General features: G+C 53.0%; 3 protein-coding genes across 3 annotated transcripts; 2 read left to right on the forward strand and 1 right to left on the reverse strand.

Annotated features, from left to right (window-relative positions):
- Window positions 1-1,885: 1,885 nt before the first annotated feature.
- Window positions 1,886-2,424, forward strand: BDZ83DRAFT_746302 (bola-like protein; the record flags this gene model as incomplete). The annotated part of the gene is made up of 3 exons (XM_060513247.1): window positions 1,886-1,981; window positions 2,053-2,159; window positions 2,226-2,424. 3 exons carry the CDS (start codon window positions 1,886-1,888, stop codon window positions 2,422-2,424), a joined length of 402 nt encoding a protein of 133 aa, XP_060371959.1.
- Window positions 2,425-2,972: 548 nt separating this feature from the next.
- Window positions 2,973-6,624, reverse strand: BDZ83DRAFT_597174 (uncharacterized protein). The gene has a single exon (XM_060506887.1). The coding sequence runs from the start codon at window positions 6,279-6,281 to the stop codon at window positions 3,216-3,218; it is 3,066 nt and encodes a 1,021-aa protein (XP_060371960.1). The 5' UTR covers window positions 6,282-6,624; the 3' UTR covers window positions 2,973-3,215.
- Window positions 6,625-7,787: 1,163 nt separating this feature from the next.
- Window positions 7,788-15,468, forward strand: BDZ83DRAFT_746304 (phosphatidylinositol-4-phosphate 5-kinase; the record flags this gene model as incomplete). The annotated part of the gene is made up of 4 exons (XM_060513248.1): window positions 7,788-14,570; window positions 14,633-14,995; window positions 15,046-15,287; window positions 15,351-15,468. The coding sequence occupies 4 exons, from the start codon at window positions 7,788-7,790 to the stop codon at window positions 15,466-15,468; spliced, it is 7,506 nt and encodes a 2,501-aa protein (XP_060371961.1).
- Window positions 15,469-15,801: the final 333 nt, after the last annotated feature.

Consider the following 15,801-nt stretch of genomic DNA (forward strand, 5'->3'; position numbering starts at 1 on the left):
TCCCCAAAGAGTCCTCTTGGTTTCCCCGCCCGCATGCATTGGCGACATTGTGAGCGAACAGCTGGTATTCTGGAACCGAGAGATCTAGAGGATCAGGTGCCCAGTGATGGATGGGTGCCCTGCCCCTTGCTGCGTGGCTCAAGGCTCCATCACTCCAAGTCTATCCGTACTTTCTGAGTAAGAAGAGGGACCGACTCTGGCCTTTTGTGATGAATGGTGACGAGGGTTGGGGGTTGGAATCTTGGGGGTCGGGTACGGATACGGATGGCAAGCCGCAAAAGGCGTCTGTGGCATCGTTCAGGAAACACGCGGTGAGCAGAATGGAGCCAACCGGCAGGGCACGAGGGCTGAGGAGTCATCCAAGAACCTGGTGGTGTGTCGGGTGCCCATGTGCTGTTGTTGCTTGCTCTGTGTTCCGTCGTTCCCCAGTTGTTCTAGGTGTTCTTGTTGGTCCACCTAATCTCAACGCGCGTTAGCGTCTTCGGACCACTCAGAAACATGGGACGGTAAGGCCTCCCGGGGTCTGGTAAGCTAGGAGCGTGGGTGGCTCCAAGAAGCAAAAACAAAAAAGGGCGGTGGGCATAACAGAGAGTGAGAGAGACCGAGTCACTGACACGCACTTACTGCAAAAGCAAAGCTAACTCGGTCGACCACCTCACACACTGACACGAGGTCGGCGGGGAAAATCTGGGAGGAACTTGGAAGTCAGTCATCTCTCCAAGACATGAGAGGCCAAAAATACAACCTAACCGGGAAGATGAGTGGCAACGGCTGACTCTTTTGTTTTTTCTTTCCGCCTCCATCTTACTTGCTTGTAGCATTTTGCGCGTGTCCGTGGAGGAAAGTGCTGAAAATACGAGGAAGAAGGCGTCTGTAAAGTAAGCAAGGTTTGCCTTTCTTTACAGATGGACCACCGCAGACCACAGAAAAAACCAAAGAATGTACTGCATAGTGGGAGGGATGAGAAGGAACTTGGGACATGCTGGTCGTCTCATCGCACTGCTGGCTGGTGCATTGGTGAAGCGTGCTGGAAGGAATGGAAGTTTGGAAGTGCCTCCCCGGTGCGGGTCCTCCGGTTACCAACCGGAAGGACAGAGGCAAGGCCCCCGGTCTGCTGATTGGCCGGGACGCATGTGCCATGTTGCCTGCCAAGCCCATCCCGCATGTCCGCTCTTTTCTCACCGATACACCGAATCTTCTCTACCTTCTTTTTTTTTTCCCCCCACGACGTACCTTAGCTGGCCGGGGGGTCTTGACTCTTGAGGAAAATCTGCTGCTTGCCATCCCATTTGCTCCCCTGCTTCTGCCTCTACCTCCATTGTCGCTTTGGGCTCTTCTCCATCATCCACTCATCCTCCTCCTCCTCCTTGCCGTTCCTCTCTCTCGGTCTCTCCTCTCTGTCAAGCGTCAACCCACCAGCGCCACCACCCCCATTTCCCATCATCCATGCTTCGGCTCCCAGTCCCAAGTTCCAGGGTCACACTTTTTGCACACCGTACCTTTTGCACACGCAGCAGCGCAGCGGCTCCATCCATCTGCTTTCCGCTCTCGTCGCTCTCTACCTAAACCGAAAAAAGTCGTTGGGCTAGCAAATCACAGCAAACCACAACCCACACCGCACACCGGTATCCGTACACTACACACCAGCGCAAGGGCAGCTTTCTTATTCTCCCCTGTCCAGTTTCTACACCTCCTTACCGCTTCTCGGTCGACGCACGCTGCCGCACGCCGCAGACCGTCGCATCCTACTTTTTTCTACTTGAAAACCTCTTTCCCTCTTCTCTTCTTTCCTCCTCCCCTTCTACTCCCCATGAACACATTCCGCCCCATTGTCGGCAGGATTGGGAGTAGCTTGACCGGAGGAACTATACACCTACATACACCAATGTTGCGAAGATACGCCCTCGGCTTCTCGGGCGCTGCCAGACCCCACGGAACCATGGCTTCCACCAACCCCGTCGAGGACGCTATTCGGTCCAAGGTACGATATCTTGCCTCTGAGACAGTCTTGTTGATGTTTACAAGCCAACGTTGCTGACCGAACCACTTCAGGTGACCGCTGCCTTCTCCCCCACCACCCTTGAAATCTACAACGACTCTCACCTCCATAGCCACCACAAGGCTATGGCTGGTAGCACCTCCAAGGAAACACACTTCAGGTACGACAAATCACATTATGCTATTCCTCATACCGAAACCCTCTTTGACTAACAGCCGTCACGCAGACTTGTCATTACCTCCGAGTCCTTCAAGTCTAAGATGCAATCCGCCCGCCACCGCATGGTCTACGCCCTCCTGCGCGAGGAGATGGCCCGTGAGGGTGGCATTCACGCCCTTCAGCTCAAGACCCTCACCCCCGAAGAGGAAGAGAGACAAAAGGCCAAGAAGGCCGCCGAGGCCCAAGCTTCCGAGGACTCTACCTGAGTCCATTACAGATACCATAAAAACCATATACCCACAACACAACATCACCCTGGGGGCGACCTCGGGGGATGTAACGACACGAGAGATACGACCTTTGAGACATGACGGAATATTGGGAAATCACAGGGCAACGACTATGGAGGAACACTGGAGAGAGAGAAAGGGTGTTTTTTTTTCTTGTGAACACTACCTATACGGAGTCGGCTCATGGATTTTTGCTGCGACACGAAAACCTAAATAACCCACCCCCACCTTCAAGCTACCTACCCACCACCCTCAACTCATTTGCGACTAGGATACGACGGGAAGCATTTTGGGGTTTGGCGAAATGTTTTTTTCCTAGGGGACATAGAACACCTTTCAGACTCTCCAGAGAGCCGGGCACGAAAAAAGCACAACTAGATCCAGTCTAGACAGATCAGATTGATTGCCAGAGCAGTTTAGAACCTTGGCCTTGTTATTTTGGAGAGTAGCATCAGCTTTGCCACTCGTGGCCTCATCGCACCTGTGGTGTAATACAAGTGATACTTTCTACCAACTCGCTACAATAGGGGTATTATACTCAAATCATGTCTTCCTTTTCCCGCCCAGTATGTGTCGTTATGCTTCCTCTCCGTTTCCATGTTGTGGAGAACCTCGATCGACAACTGATACAGAACCGTAACGGTCAACCCCTTTATTTAATACAAAATCGACTTGCGATCCCCGCATTCTCGCCCATTTTCGCCCATCCTTGAAAAATTGCTCAAATGAAGCTTGTCAGTGAAGTTCATCCGCCTCTGGCTCACACCTCAAGACCTGGGAGGCATCGTGCTAGACGGCGGCTTATACCGTCCTTCCTTCGACATCCTCTCCATCTTGGCCAGAGCCGCTTGTCTCCTCTCCCTCTCCGTCATGGCCGTCTTCTGCTTGGGTTTCTTCACGCGGCTCTCCTGGAAAAAGGAACCCAACGCGGTCTTTGGCGTACCGCTTGGCACGGGGCTCGCCGCCGGGCTCGTCGTCACTTGTACTGAAGCCTTGATCGGCATCGAAGCGGGAGGCGGCCGGCCGTCGGAGAACGAGGCCGGCAGGCTACGGCGTACCGCTGGGTGCTGGGTCGTCCGTTTGGGTGGACCGGCTGTCTTTCGCGGCGGGGTCTCGGCGATGATGGCGTCCTTGGTTGGCTTCGAGAACAAGGGGACCCTCTGCTCGGATAGTAAAGGATTGGGAACTGCCTTCTGCGGCAATACCGTGGCGGCGGCGGCGGCGGCAGTGCCGTTGTCGCTGCGTTCCGTCTTAATATTCTCCTTCAAAGAATTTGCGGTACGGGGGCGCGGGGTACTGGATATGAATGTGACGTCTTCGTCGTCCTGCAGAGCGTTTGCGTGTCGATGAATGGCCGGGGCAGATGCCGGAGGGTTCCGAGGGCTTGAAGCCGCGCTGTTTGTCACTCGCTGTTTGGCCTTATCCCCATTGGCAGGGGGGATGTCTGGCGCAGGAGGCAAGGCATTGTGAGTATGAGGTTCATTAGCAGGCGGCTCGCCAACATGGCCACTGTCGTTTGTCTTTGATACAATCGACTGTTCCGCGAGTGAAGCATGCACGGGGGAAAAAGCAGGCTTGCTAGGCGTGCCGTCCGATGTGCGTGTCTCGATATGAGGCTTCGGGGTAGGGTTGCTCTTCTGCGCAACTGGCGTATTAGGACCCACGCTCAGGTTCAGCGCCGCTGATTGTTCAGAGAGACGTCTCTGTGCGACTTCTGGAAACGGGGTTCCGCTCTCCAACACAGACTCCCTTGCCAATTTGAATTCGCTGTGGTAGATCTTGAAAACCAGATACAGATTCTCGCGTGTCACGACACCGCCTTGATATGCTGGCCGGTCCACGTACTCGACGTACCACTGGTATGCTGAGAGCGGCTCCTCGTCGTCGTCCAAGATCTGTATGTAAGGGACGAACCCGTCCACGAAGGCGCGGATAAAGTCGTCGTAGAGCCACTTGGGAAGCAGTCGTTTCCGACGTAGGTCTTTGATCGTGAAACAAGCCTTAACAAAGTCATCTACACTGCCCGAAAATGAGGGGTATGCGTGGCGGAAAGCTTCCAGCGGACCCTGTGCAAAAGGGGGCCTCTTGACCGAGCCCTGTGGTGGATGATGGACATCGAAGGTTTGGTATCGGCTATCTTGAAGCACTTGTGGGAAAGCAGTCAGCTGCACACCTTGCATTGCGCTGGGTGATGGTGGAGGTGAAGGGTTGATGGGTGCCACTTGAGACACTGTCCGGTGACGGCTTGCGGGCCTCGATGAGCTTTCGACAGGTGCTGCTCTTGCTTCAGTAGCTGTGCCTCGAGTCTTCGCCGCTTTCAACTTTTCTGCCTCGAAGAAAGAGAGTGATGCCTCGGCGACTTCTTCGGAGAAGATTAGTTTGCCGTCTGCAACGTTCGAAGCCGCTTTATAAAGCGGGCCATCAGGCTCCGACCACAACCTTGCGAGTCGTATGCCGTTCTTTGATGCCTGGTGGGTGACGGCAACCAGGACTCCAAGGCTGTGAGCTGTCAGAGTTGGCTGTAGGTGCTGGAAAGCGTTCGGAATCCAATCAAGACCATTCCGCTTCCAAGCTTCGTCGAGATACGATATTGCCTTCTGCCGCTGGACCTCTTCCTTCGAGGATTTCAGGCCATCGCCCTCAAGCAGTACTCCACGTGTGGCCGGTGAAATATTGGACTTCGCCTTGCTCCCACTCTCGAGAGTTGGTTGGACGTGTGCTGTTGAGGGCGTAATATCTGGACGAGATGTTTCACCCGCCTGGTGACCAAGACTGGCAGTTCCAGAAAGACTCGGAGAATCTTTGAAGACCTTGGGTCTTTCCAATTTCGGCTGACCGTCGGTGACCGGAGACGTTGGCGCAAATGCAGAGCCTGAGGCTGTCTGTAGAGCCCTTTCATGAGTTTGAGGAAGTGGTGCTACAGATTGTGGATCGACTTTTGCCGAAGGGCACTCCTCTTCAACTTCTTGGGAGCTCAATTCGACTGCCTTCATCCGTCTTTTCTTGTTGACTGGTTCTTCCACCTTGTCAGAGCTCTTAATGTCTTTGTAAGTGGACGGAACCATGCTTCCTTGGCCGCAGGGAGGACTGGTGACGGCCTGAGACGCAGTAGTTAAACGTGCGGCTCTTCTGTTGATAGGGGGTGTCGCTTCGCAAAGAGCCCCTGGGATGGCGGTTTCCAGCTCGTCTTCCACACCGGCGCTGCTGGACGGAAACACTTCAGCTTGGCGGCGACGTTTGGCGCCTGTAGGAGGTGATATCTGTCGCTTGGTGGCTGGGATAATCGGTGGTGAAGACCGAATTTGAAGGCTGCTTCGCGTCCGCGGTGGTGGGGACTGGGAGATAATTCGTTCTACACCAGACTGGGCCTGGGTCACGAGGACTTGTGACTTGATAGAAAACGCTGGAGAGGGGGTTTCTTGTAGCTCTCTTCCACGGGGTGGTCGTGGGGGAGATTCCGGCCAGGAGCTTACGGGCACCTCTGGCTCAGAGTCTGATTCATCATGCTGATGGTTGGGTGTATGCTCAGAGACCGAGACTGATGCAGTTGGCCCACTGGAAACAGCCGCATTTGGCCTCTGGGCAGGTGGCGGTAGTGTCCGAGAGGTATGAAAATACTTAATTTGTTCAAGGACCTTTGGCGGGACTCTGGCGGCATTCTGTTGTGGGTTGTTCTTGAGAGCTGAGATCCACGGTTGTCTCCCACTGTCTGAAAAGATTGCTTGTTGATCCTTGGGAATCTTCACAAATTTCCGAGGGATTTGAGCTCCATTGCGAAGACCAAAGGGAGCAGACGTTATGGACTGTTCCGAGCTACTCGATGAACTAGTCATGGTGGTGGTGAGGATCGCAGCCTTGAGCTGGGATCGTGAATTTCCGCATCCGCAATTGGGTTGCTAGCTGGTGTAACGAGAAGTATTCGATGTAAAGACGAGGTGTTTGTTGTGATGGCGATGGATAAGGCGGCAGGCAATGCCTTCAAGAGGAAATCGAGAATCTTGAAATGAATGGCGATGAATCAATATGACTTTTGCTGACGGTTGCAATCAATGGCAGGAACAAGGGTTCTGTGAATCGTGAACACTAAACGATGTCAACTGATCAACGCGACAAAGATACCAAGGTACTTTGACAAAACGCGTTTTTCGGCGTGTCCCTGGCTCCCTGTTGAATTCCCATACTGGGTGTCCAAGGTAAAGTGGCAGCAACTGCGGGGTTCCTGGCTGGTGCTGGAAAAGGCAGGATAATGGTCCGAGCTTCGGAACTTGAAGTCCCCAAGTCCCCAAATGCCCAGGAACCAGGTGTCTTGAGTGTGGGTGGGTCAGCTACCTTAAGGTATCTTTCACTGCTTGGGTAACGGGTTACCTATTGGCATTGCTGGTGTCGGGAGACGGCAATGGGTACCGGGTACATCCACATGTGTTGCGACAGATGAAGTAAGGTCAAGTTCCTTTGCGCCTGGTAGATACTCCGTACCGCCTTTTGCCTTGCCCAGCTTGCATTGCAACGGGCTCTCTCATATGGACTGCTCGAGGGCGTCTCAAAGTCAGCCATTCCCGAGGTAAGGTAGGTATCGTAGACAACACTAACGCCTACTTTTCTGCGAAACGTTGGAGTAGGTACCTGCTGCGTTGTGCAGTACCTACGGCACCCCCCCGGGATTTGCTAACTGCGCAGTGCCAGCTCAACCCAACCCCAACTTCGTTGCGTCGCTGCGTCATCCCACCTACGTTTGACGATTGTGCCGACTTGGTCATCGCAGGGCTACGCGGGCCTAGACCTTGAAGGGATAGCGCTGCCTGGCTCGCAGTAGTCTACGGATAGTCCGCCCTCTAAAACCCATCAGCACCGTCTCCAAGACTGCTTGTTTCTGCAGCACTGCAGACGATCTTACGTGGGGACCTAAGACGACATCCCACACCCAATCTTTCTTCGCCCGAACATGCACATACACCTACCTAGAGCCTGACCTTCGCCACGTCGATTCTCCTCTTCGTCACCTGTGCTCTTCTTAGATCCTGCATCTTGCTCGCGTCGCTTCCGAGACTACACCGATATATACCACGCTCGAGTCCGGAATAGACATCGACAAAGAAACCCTCACCGACGATAGCGAACCCCTCGCTCCTACGAACCACGAGTACATAAGCTAGACTTGGTCCGATTAGGCCGAGATTGACTACCGGGAGAAGCTTTCGATTTCTCAAGACCACTCACGAATATTCTACATCCAGCGACCGTCCATCATGTCAACCTGACATGAAAAGATGCCAGCGCTACACACGTTATAGACAACCTCGAGCTCAGTCCTCCACTCGTCGCATTCGTGCCCGCGCAAGATGGCGAGCAACAACACATCGAAACCAAACTCTCCGGCAGTTCTATCCACGCCTCCAGGCTTTAGGAGCCGCCATGATTCTATCAACTCCATATCCACCGCTTCGCAGGCCGATAAGGACCAGCTAGCCCATACTCTGAACAGGATCCATACGTCGGCGAGCCAGTCTGACTCTTTGACGACATTCAATGACTTTGCCCCTCCCCCCTCGTCTCTTCCGGCGACAGAAACAAAGGTTTTGGCAGGAGAGCTGGTTCAGAATGGCCTGAGTGGGCTCTACAGTCGACTGAAAGAGGCGGTAGGCGCTGGCGGGGCAAGACAGCAAGACGTCGACGATGGCGACAGCTTCGATGCTGCATCGAAACGCAGCACCAGCACCACGGCTACAACCCCGAAAATACCCATCGCTTCTCTCACCCGCGTTGAAACCGCCGCTACGAGCTCTTCATTCAACTCGGGCACAACGCACGACGGTCCTATGACAGGCACCTCCTCGTCAGTGATGAACACCGTCATGTCTGACAGCCAGTCACATCCTCCTCAGTCATCGAAAGCGACATCCATTTCCGCGATGACGGCGTCTAAATCGAGCGCTGCCAGCCGGCAAAGCTTGCCCAGCGTGGCCAAAGCCTCAGCAGTCACGGCCATCAATCCTGAGGTCGCTCCGGCTACAGCAACAAGAAGCGTAGCTCGCATGGAGGATGGCCCAGTTCGGACGTCTGGGAGGCGGAGCATCAGCAAACACCCTGATCCGCGTCTATTTGGAATCGGGCATGACCACAAATTCGACGTTCTAGAGCCCAAACCCAGCGCAATCCTCCCCGAGCGAACCCATGGAATTATTCCCCGGCCCAGACGCGAAGACGCCGCTGTCGACGGTCCTTCGGATAAGCCCCTGAGCCCAATCAAGACCAGCGCACCGCAGCTCCCTAAGTTGCAGACCGCCGATCCCCGGTCTCCTACATTATCGACGTCGTCGATGATGCTAGTTCCGAAGCGACCAGCAGTCATTGATCGCATCAGTCGCTCTCGGTCACCTGGCTATGCCCCATCAAGATCTTCATCGATGGAACATGTCACCGCAGAACCCAGCCCTATCAGTACGACTGCCCACGACTCTGTATACCATGACTCTTTCGCCCACGCTGCTCAGCCCATACATGGAAGAACGGGAGCTTTGCGCATTCCTGGTACAACGACCAACGAAGGTGCCCCTGAACAAGTCAACGCCAGGCTTGATAGGATGCGGCGTCAGGTTCTCAGCAAAGAATTCTGGATGGCCGATGAAACGTGCAAAGAATGTTTCATATGCGGCCAGCCGTTCTCAGCTTTCAGGAGAAAGCATCATTGTCGAACATGCGGATGCATCTTTGATTCAAAATGCACTTCCATCATCCCAGCCTCAAAATTCGGAATGACAGGGACCCTCAGAGTCTGCAAAACTTGTCTTAAAGTCATCAATCAGCGACTATATGAAGGGAGCGGCTCTGACGACTCTGGAGACGACTCATTCTTGCCAGCTCTTTTTCGTCAAACCAAGGCAACTCCCAAGGTGACGCAAGCAGAGGCTGAGGTTGAAGAACCGAGTTTTGCTGATCGGATGGAGGACTTGGGTGACGCGAGATCTGTCCAGACACCTATGATGGCAATTCCTGCGACCAGAAGGATCAATGACTCCAACCGAAACTCTGCCATTCTGGAAATAGATGCACCGCAGCTCAGCCGCCCGAGCTCCTCACGCTCTCTGAGGTCTTTAACATCCGCAAATCGGCCGCAATCGTCAGGTCACAGACGACACCATTCGAAGCATCACAACAACTTCATGTCAAGGTTCAAGCCAATGCCAGACGATAGAGCTCCATTCCGCAAGGGAATCACTGAAGAGATGGCCAAGAAACCAAAATATCCGGCTTTCCACGACGACAATATCATCGACCCGGAACTGGCTGCCTACATGTCAGACGAGTCCAGCGGTGACGAACAGATGAGCATATTTGCTACTATGTCAAATGCCGATCTACAACCGTCAAGCTACGACCATGAGAAATCAAGCTTCGGGCCGTTCTTGAGCACGGGAAGGAGACACCGACTTGGGCGAGGGGAGAAGAGTGTCAGCGGGTTGAGCTTCACAAGCCGCGGAATAGATGACAATGCTGGCTCCGGAAGTCTTATCGGTCATGGTCGCCCCGCAAGAAGACGCAATCTCAGCAATGTGAGCCATCAGATGAGATCCCCGCGCCCCAAATCTGGCATCTTCAAGGGCCCGTCCGCATCCAACGAGAACGTCTTCACCATCGAGAATCCAGCTATCGAAGCCACGAAATTGACTAGAAGCGATTCAATGCAAGCGGATAAGCAGCCACAGGTGGAGCTCAATCCATCTAGTATGTTGCATGTCAAGAGACTCCTGCACCAATTGCTTGAAGACTCCGGCATACCTAATGTGCCAGCATGGGAAAAGGCTCTAGTTCCCATCTTGCTCCAGTGCACCGACGATGTAACCCCGGATATTAGAGTGGGAGATGATATGGACATCCGACATTACGTCAAGCTCAAGAAAATACCAGGCGGAAAACCAGGAGATACAAGCTACGTCTCAGGTGTCATTTTCACGAAGAACCTTGCTCTCAAGAGCATGCCACGCCGCATTCTCAACCCTCGCATCGTTATTGTCTCTTTCCCGATAGAGTACCAGCGGCACCAGCAACACTTCATGAGTCTTCAACCGGTCATCGAGCAGGAGAAAGAGTTCTTACGAATTGTCGTCAATCGCATCATCAATTTGCGTCCACAACTACTTCTCTGTGAAAAATCTGTTTCTGGCGTTGCCTTGCAGTACCTCTCCGAGGCCGGCATAGCTGTCGCCTACAACGTCAAGCCATCGGTTATCGAAGCCGTGTCTCGATGCGCAGAAACAGACATTATCTCCTCTCTTGACATGCTGGCCTTGCAAGTCCAGGTAGGGAGATCTGGCGGCTTCGAAGTCAAGACATACGTCAACAAGAACTATCCCGGAAAGAAAAAGACGTACATTTTCCTTTCGGGATGCTCTGAGAAGCTTGGTTGTACGATCGCTCTCCGTGGCGACTCAACTGAGGTCCTGTCAAAGATGAAGAAGATCACAGAGTTCATGGTCTATGTCGTGTACAACTTGAAGCTGGAGACGTGCTTGATGAGAGACGAGTACATCCAGCTGCCTGCAGAGCCTGAGGAATCGTCCTCTCTGTCATCTTCTCTCCGCCAAAATCCCGAGGATGGTCCTAGATCTCTCAGCGCGTCAACTGAACTCGCAGAGACGGGACCGCAAATATTGAAGACTTCGCCCCCGGAGTCTGAACTCCCTACACAAACCAGTGACGGCACTTCGTTGGTCACCGCCGAGGGTACCGTATCGTCAGATCAGACCGAAGAGCCTGTTGCGGAAGAACGCCCTCCACTTGTATCTCTTCATGCCTCTCACGTTCCGCCCACGTCTCCTGAGTCCCAAGTGCCAGAAGATGTGCCGATGCCAACATACTATAGCGATATGGTTGCGAGATACGAGACCAAGATCCTCTCAGCTTCTCCGTTCGTCAAGTTTGCGCAGCCTTACTTGCTCATGAAGGCGCGAGAGCAAGAACGGAGATTGGTTTACTTGAAGCGGCTGAGGGATCAAGATGTTGTTGAGGAACAGATTGACGCCGAAAAGTCAAAGTCACAAAAGTTTCAGCTCATTAAGCCCGAAATGGTCCACGCTATTGGGCAGAAGGCGCCTCGTCAGGTTATGGAAATTTTGCACGCCGTGCATGATGCCGAATACGACAAGGCGCTTTACAACTACCAGGTCCAGACCCGGCAATGGGAAAACTACATCCAGGGCAATCTCGACCTTTTCGATCCCTATTCTCACCAGAACATCGTCGTTCTGTACTCAGTCATCTGTACGGAGACGAAAATTCCGTGCTCAGAGCCAGGGTTGATTGCAATTGCGTTCTACGATGAGCATGTCGACGAAAGCGGAAGCATGGATCCGGACTGCACTCTCGGTCAGTACATTGAAGACCTGTGCATCAGTAAGGATTCGATATGCACAGCCAATGGGTGTGACCGGAAGATGACGGCGCATCATCGCACCTACGTCCACGACGAGTCGCGAGTCACTATTTTCGTTGAGCCGGCGGCCAAAAGACGCAACTTGGACGGCACCACCATGTGGAGCTACTGCAAAACATGCAAGAAGGATTCCCCCGAGATGGGAATGTCTGATAGCACATGGAAATACTCTTTCGGCAAGTACCTTGAGCTTCTCTTTTGGAGCAGGGGCCTGCGGCTTCACGAGTTCTCTGGGTGCCCACACGACCATCACCGCGACCATATCCGGTACTTCCATTACCGCGACACCTGGGTGAGAATTCATTATGATCCCATCGATCTTCTCGAAATTGTCGTCCCCCGAGCTCGGATTACGTGGAAGGTCGAAAACGACCTCAAGCTCAAGAACGAGATCTTCAACAAGATCGAGGAACGATGGGTTCGCTTCATCAACTCTGTCAAGTTCAGGATCAAAAGTATCCGCATCGACAGCGTTCTGCCTGAAAAGGCCGATGCGTGTAAGACCGAAGTCGACCGACTTGCCAAGAAAGCGCAGGATGATCAAATCGCATTGACCCGCAGACTTCAGGAAACTTACGTCAATTCCAAGTATTACGAAGTCATTCCATTCAATGCCATTGTCAGAGAGATGCTGGAGAAGGCCGGGGATTGGGACGCTTCTTTCACCAAATTCGAGACGGATTTTCTGCCGGACAAAGATTTGCGCCAGTTGACGATGCTTCAGCTCAAGAAGATCTTCTCGGACAACGAATCGAGAGAGTCTCTTCCCTCCACAGACGGTAACTCCACCGTGGACTCTGGGGAACCTCCATCTCAAACTTTCTCAGATGATGCTGATGAGAAGTCTTCGACTCAACCAACCGACCCGACTGAACCTAGCGAGGAAGGTGTCTCAGAGACGACCAAGAATGAAGGCGATCCAGAGAATGAGCCCGAAGAGTTCAAGGAAAAGGAGCCGATTCCCGAGTCAGAGCCATCTCAAGAGCAAGAACCAGGACCCGATTTTAAGGACAAGCCTGCTACCGGAGACGAGAATCCCGAGTCCTCAGAGACTAGCAAAACCAGTACACCGGCTGAATCTGTACTAGACAGAGTAGAGCCTCTGGATTTGGCTACTCCAAGCTCACCGAAAGGAAAGAGCGCATTCTCTTTTGCTGCAATCGACGAAGCTGGAGAGACCTCGAGTGGTTCGGGTGCTATCGAGCCAACTTCACCAACCTCCAGACCTCCACTCACGACGACCTCCACGGGAATTTCTCTTTCAGAAAAGGTGGAGCAGCTTCGACGTGAACAACAGGTTATGGGTAACGATATCCCCCCAGCCAACGAGCCCGCTGAGGCACCAAAAGCAAACCCGGAGCGTACTTTGGCTCGCAGGGCTCCGATGATTAGAACTCTATCCCAGCCCGCTCAAACGCTACCGAGATCGCAACCAAGCTTTGCCAAGTCAATCTTGCCAAAGGACGGCGCAGGGCCCAGCGAAAATTCCAGCGAGACATCCTTCAAAGTAGAAAAGAAACCATTTGATCGACTAGCGTTGGGGATGAAGAGCCATAGAAAGGCCGGTCCCTCCTCAATCCCTCGGCTGATAACGAAAAAGAAGGATACGCACGTGTCGTCTCAGGTATCTAGAATTGCCAAGCACTTTGAACAGCTAAGTCGCGAATTCGAGAAGGAAAGGCAAAGGGAAGATCGCAGAAAGCGCCTTGCGAAGCATCAACCTCGTGCCGGTCTGCCACGCTCAGCAACCAAGGCTATTGTGGAGGTCTATCACAATATTGACAATGCCGTCCAAGAGGCCGGACCATCAAACACTGAACAAAACCACGAGATCAAGATTCTCGAGCCAAAGACTGCCCCCGTTACCCCGGCACCTCCAGGTGTTGTGCATACGGAACCTGACAACATGCCGCCCACGGGAGAGCCACAGCCTGTAACAGAAGCTCCGGCCGCATCCGAAGAGCACCACGTTGGCGGAGAGACTGACGACACTGCGACGGTCACTGCCAGCCACGGTGGATCGGACGACGAAGGGCAAAGCGACAACGAAGAATCCATACTAGGCAACTTGCTGCCCGATGTGAAGGAACTTGCAGACTCCCTTGAGCCCAGCACTGAGATTCCGTTGGAACTGCCTAAGCATCAAAAGACTAGCTTGATGAAGATGCTTACAAACTTTTGGGCCGAGAGATCTGCGAGCGGCTGGCCTCAGTTGGATTACCCGGTCAATGCCAGCGATCATATCTTCCTCGACTCGGACGTGATTGTACGAGAGGACGAGCCTTCCTCCGTCATTGCCTTTGCGCTAAGCTCTGATGACTACCGTACGAAGCTGGCTGATATTCGCCGTCAAGAGCGGATGGCCATACAAAAGGATTATGAGGCATCAAATCCCGAGGGCAAGTCTTCTGGTATGTCTGACACTGGCGGTGAGTTCATGATGGAAGAAGGCGACCTGGAAAAGAGTCTGCTCAGAGCCACTGGTACCCATCTCAAGTACCAATTCAAGGAAGGTTCTGCGACAATGCTCTGCAAGATCTTCTATGCCGAGCAATTCGATGCGCTTCGCCGGAAGTGCGGTGTTGCAGATCGCATTGTTGAGTCTCTTTCCCGCTGCCTGAAGTGGGACTCGAAGGGCGGTAAAACAAAGTCCGTCTTTCTCAAGACTCTTGATGATCGACTGGTTCTCAAGGTAAGACGATGCCTCATTCTCTGTGTTTCCATATTGCAGATCATGAGTTAACGCACACGTAGGGCTTGTCGCCAATTGAGACGTCAGCTTTCCTGCGATTCGCTCCAGCCTACTTTGGCATCATGGCAGAGGCTCTGTTCCATGATTTGCCTTCTGTCATTGCCAAGATGCTAGGTTTCTTTCAACTGATTATCAAGAATCCAGTCACTGGCGTTGAGATCAAGCTCGACCTTCTTCTAATGGAGAATCTCTTCTACGATCGTGGCCCGACCCGTCTTTTCGATTTGAAGGGATCAATGCGCAATCGCAAAATCCAGTCGACAGGCGAGCAGAACGAGGTGCTTCTTGACGAGAACATGGTTGAATTCATCTATGAATCTCCTTTATTTGCGCGCGAGCATTCCAAGAAGCTTCTGAGAGCATCCGTAAGTTACCCAGACAAGGCATTAGAAACCGGACACTAACAAAAGTGCAGGTCTGGAACGACACCCTGTTCCTCGCGAGGCAGAACGTGATGGACTACTCATTGATGATCGCCGTAGACGAAGCTAAGAAGGAGTTGGTTGTTGGTATCATTGACTGTATCCGGACGTACACGTGGGACAAGAAACTCGAGAGTTGGATCAAGGATCGAGGATTTGCTGGCGGTGGCAGAAATCGCCCGACAGTGACCAGTCCGAAGGAATACAAGTCTCGTTTCCGGGAGGCAATGGCCAGGTATGTTCTCGCCTGATGTCTTTCGACTGGACCTTTTCGGCCATTGGCTAACAAGCTATGCAGATATATCCTCCAAGCACCAAATTGCTGGCATCAGTTCGGCGTGCCTCAACTCAATAACACCATGAGGCCACGGTTCGAATCCGATGCAAAGGCCGATTCAATCCCCGGCAACCCGTGAACATTGTCTGTCACGACTTACTCGACTGTAATTAAATGAACTGACGTAGCACTGAGAGCGAGAAGAGCATTGCATTGCCGGCGTTTTCCTTCAAGGATGGATGGATTCATAATTATGGAGGTATTCTAGTTTTAGGGAGTGGACGGAACTGTTAGAGTCCGCAAAAGAAACAACCTAAGATAGCATTATGGCGTCGATGAATCACGGCCTTCACAATACGAATACCCTCTAATGGCACATAAACGAAAGATGAAGCCCCCCGCAATGATCGAGCAGGCGCGGTGAGAGATCTGTCAGATAGCTCATGTTGTCCACGAGTTCAAGTGCGCCTGT

Source organism: Colletotrichum acutatum (assembly GCF_030867785.1).
Source record: "Colletotrichum acutatum strain CBS 112980 chromosome Unknown BDZ83scaffold_1, whole genome shotgun sequence".
NCBI classification, from domain to species: Eukaryota; Fungi; Ascomycota; class Sordariomycetes; order Glomerellales; family Glomerellaceae; genus Colletotrichum; species Colletotrichum acutatum.

Excerpts from the sequence above, each read along its gene's own strand:
- BDZ83DRAFT_597174 (XM_060506887.1), bottom strand. The coding sequence starts at position 6,281 with ATGACTAGTTCATCGAGTAGCTCGGAACAGTCCATAACGTCTGCTCCC.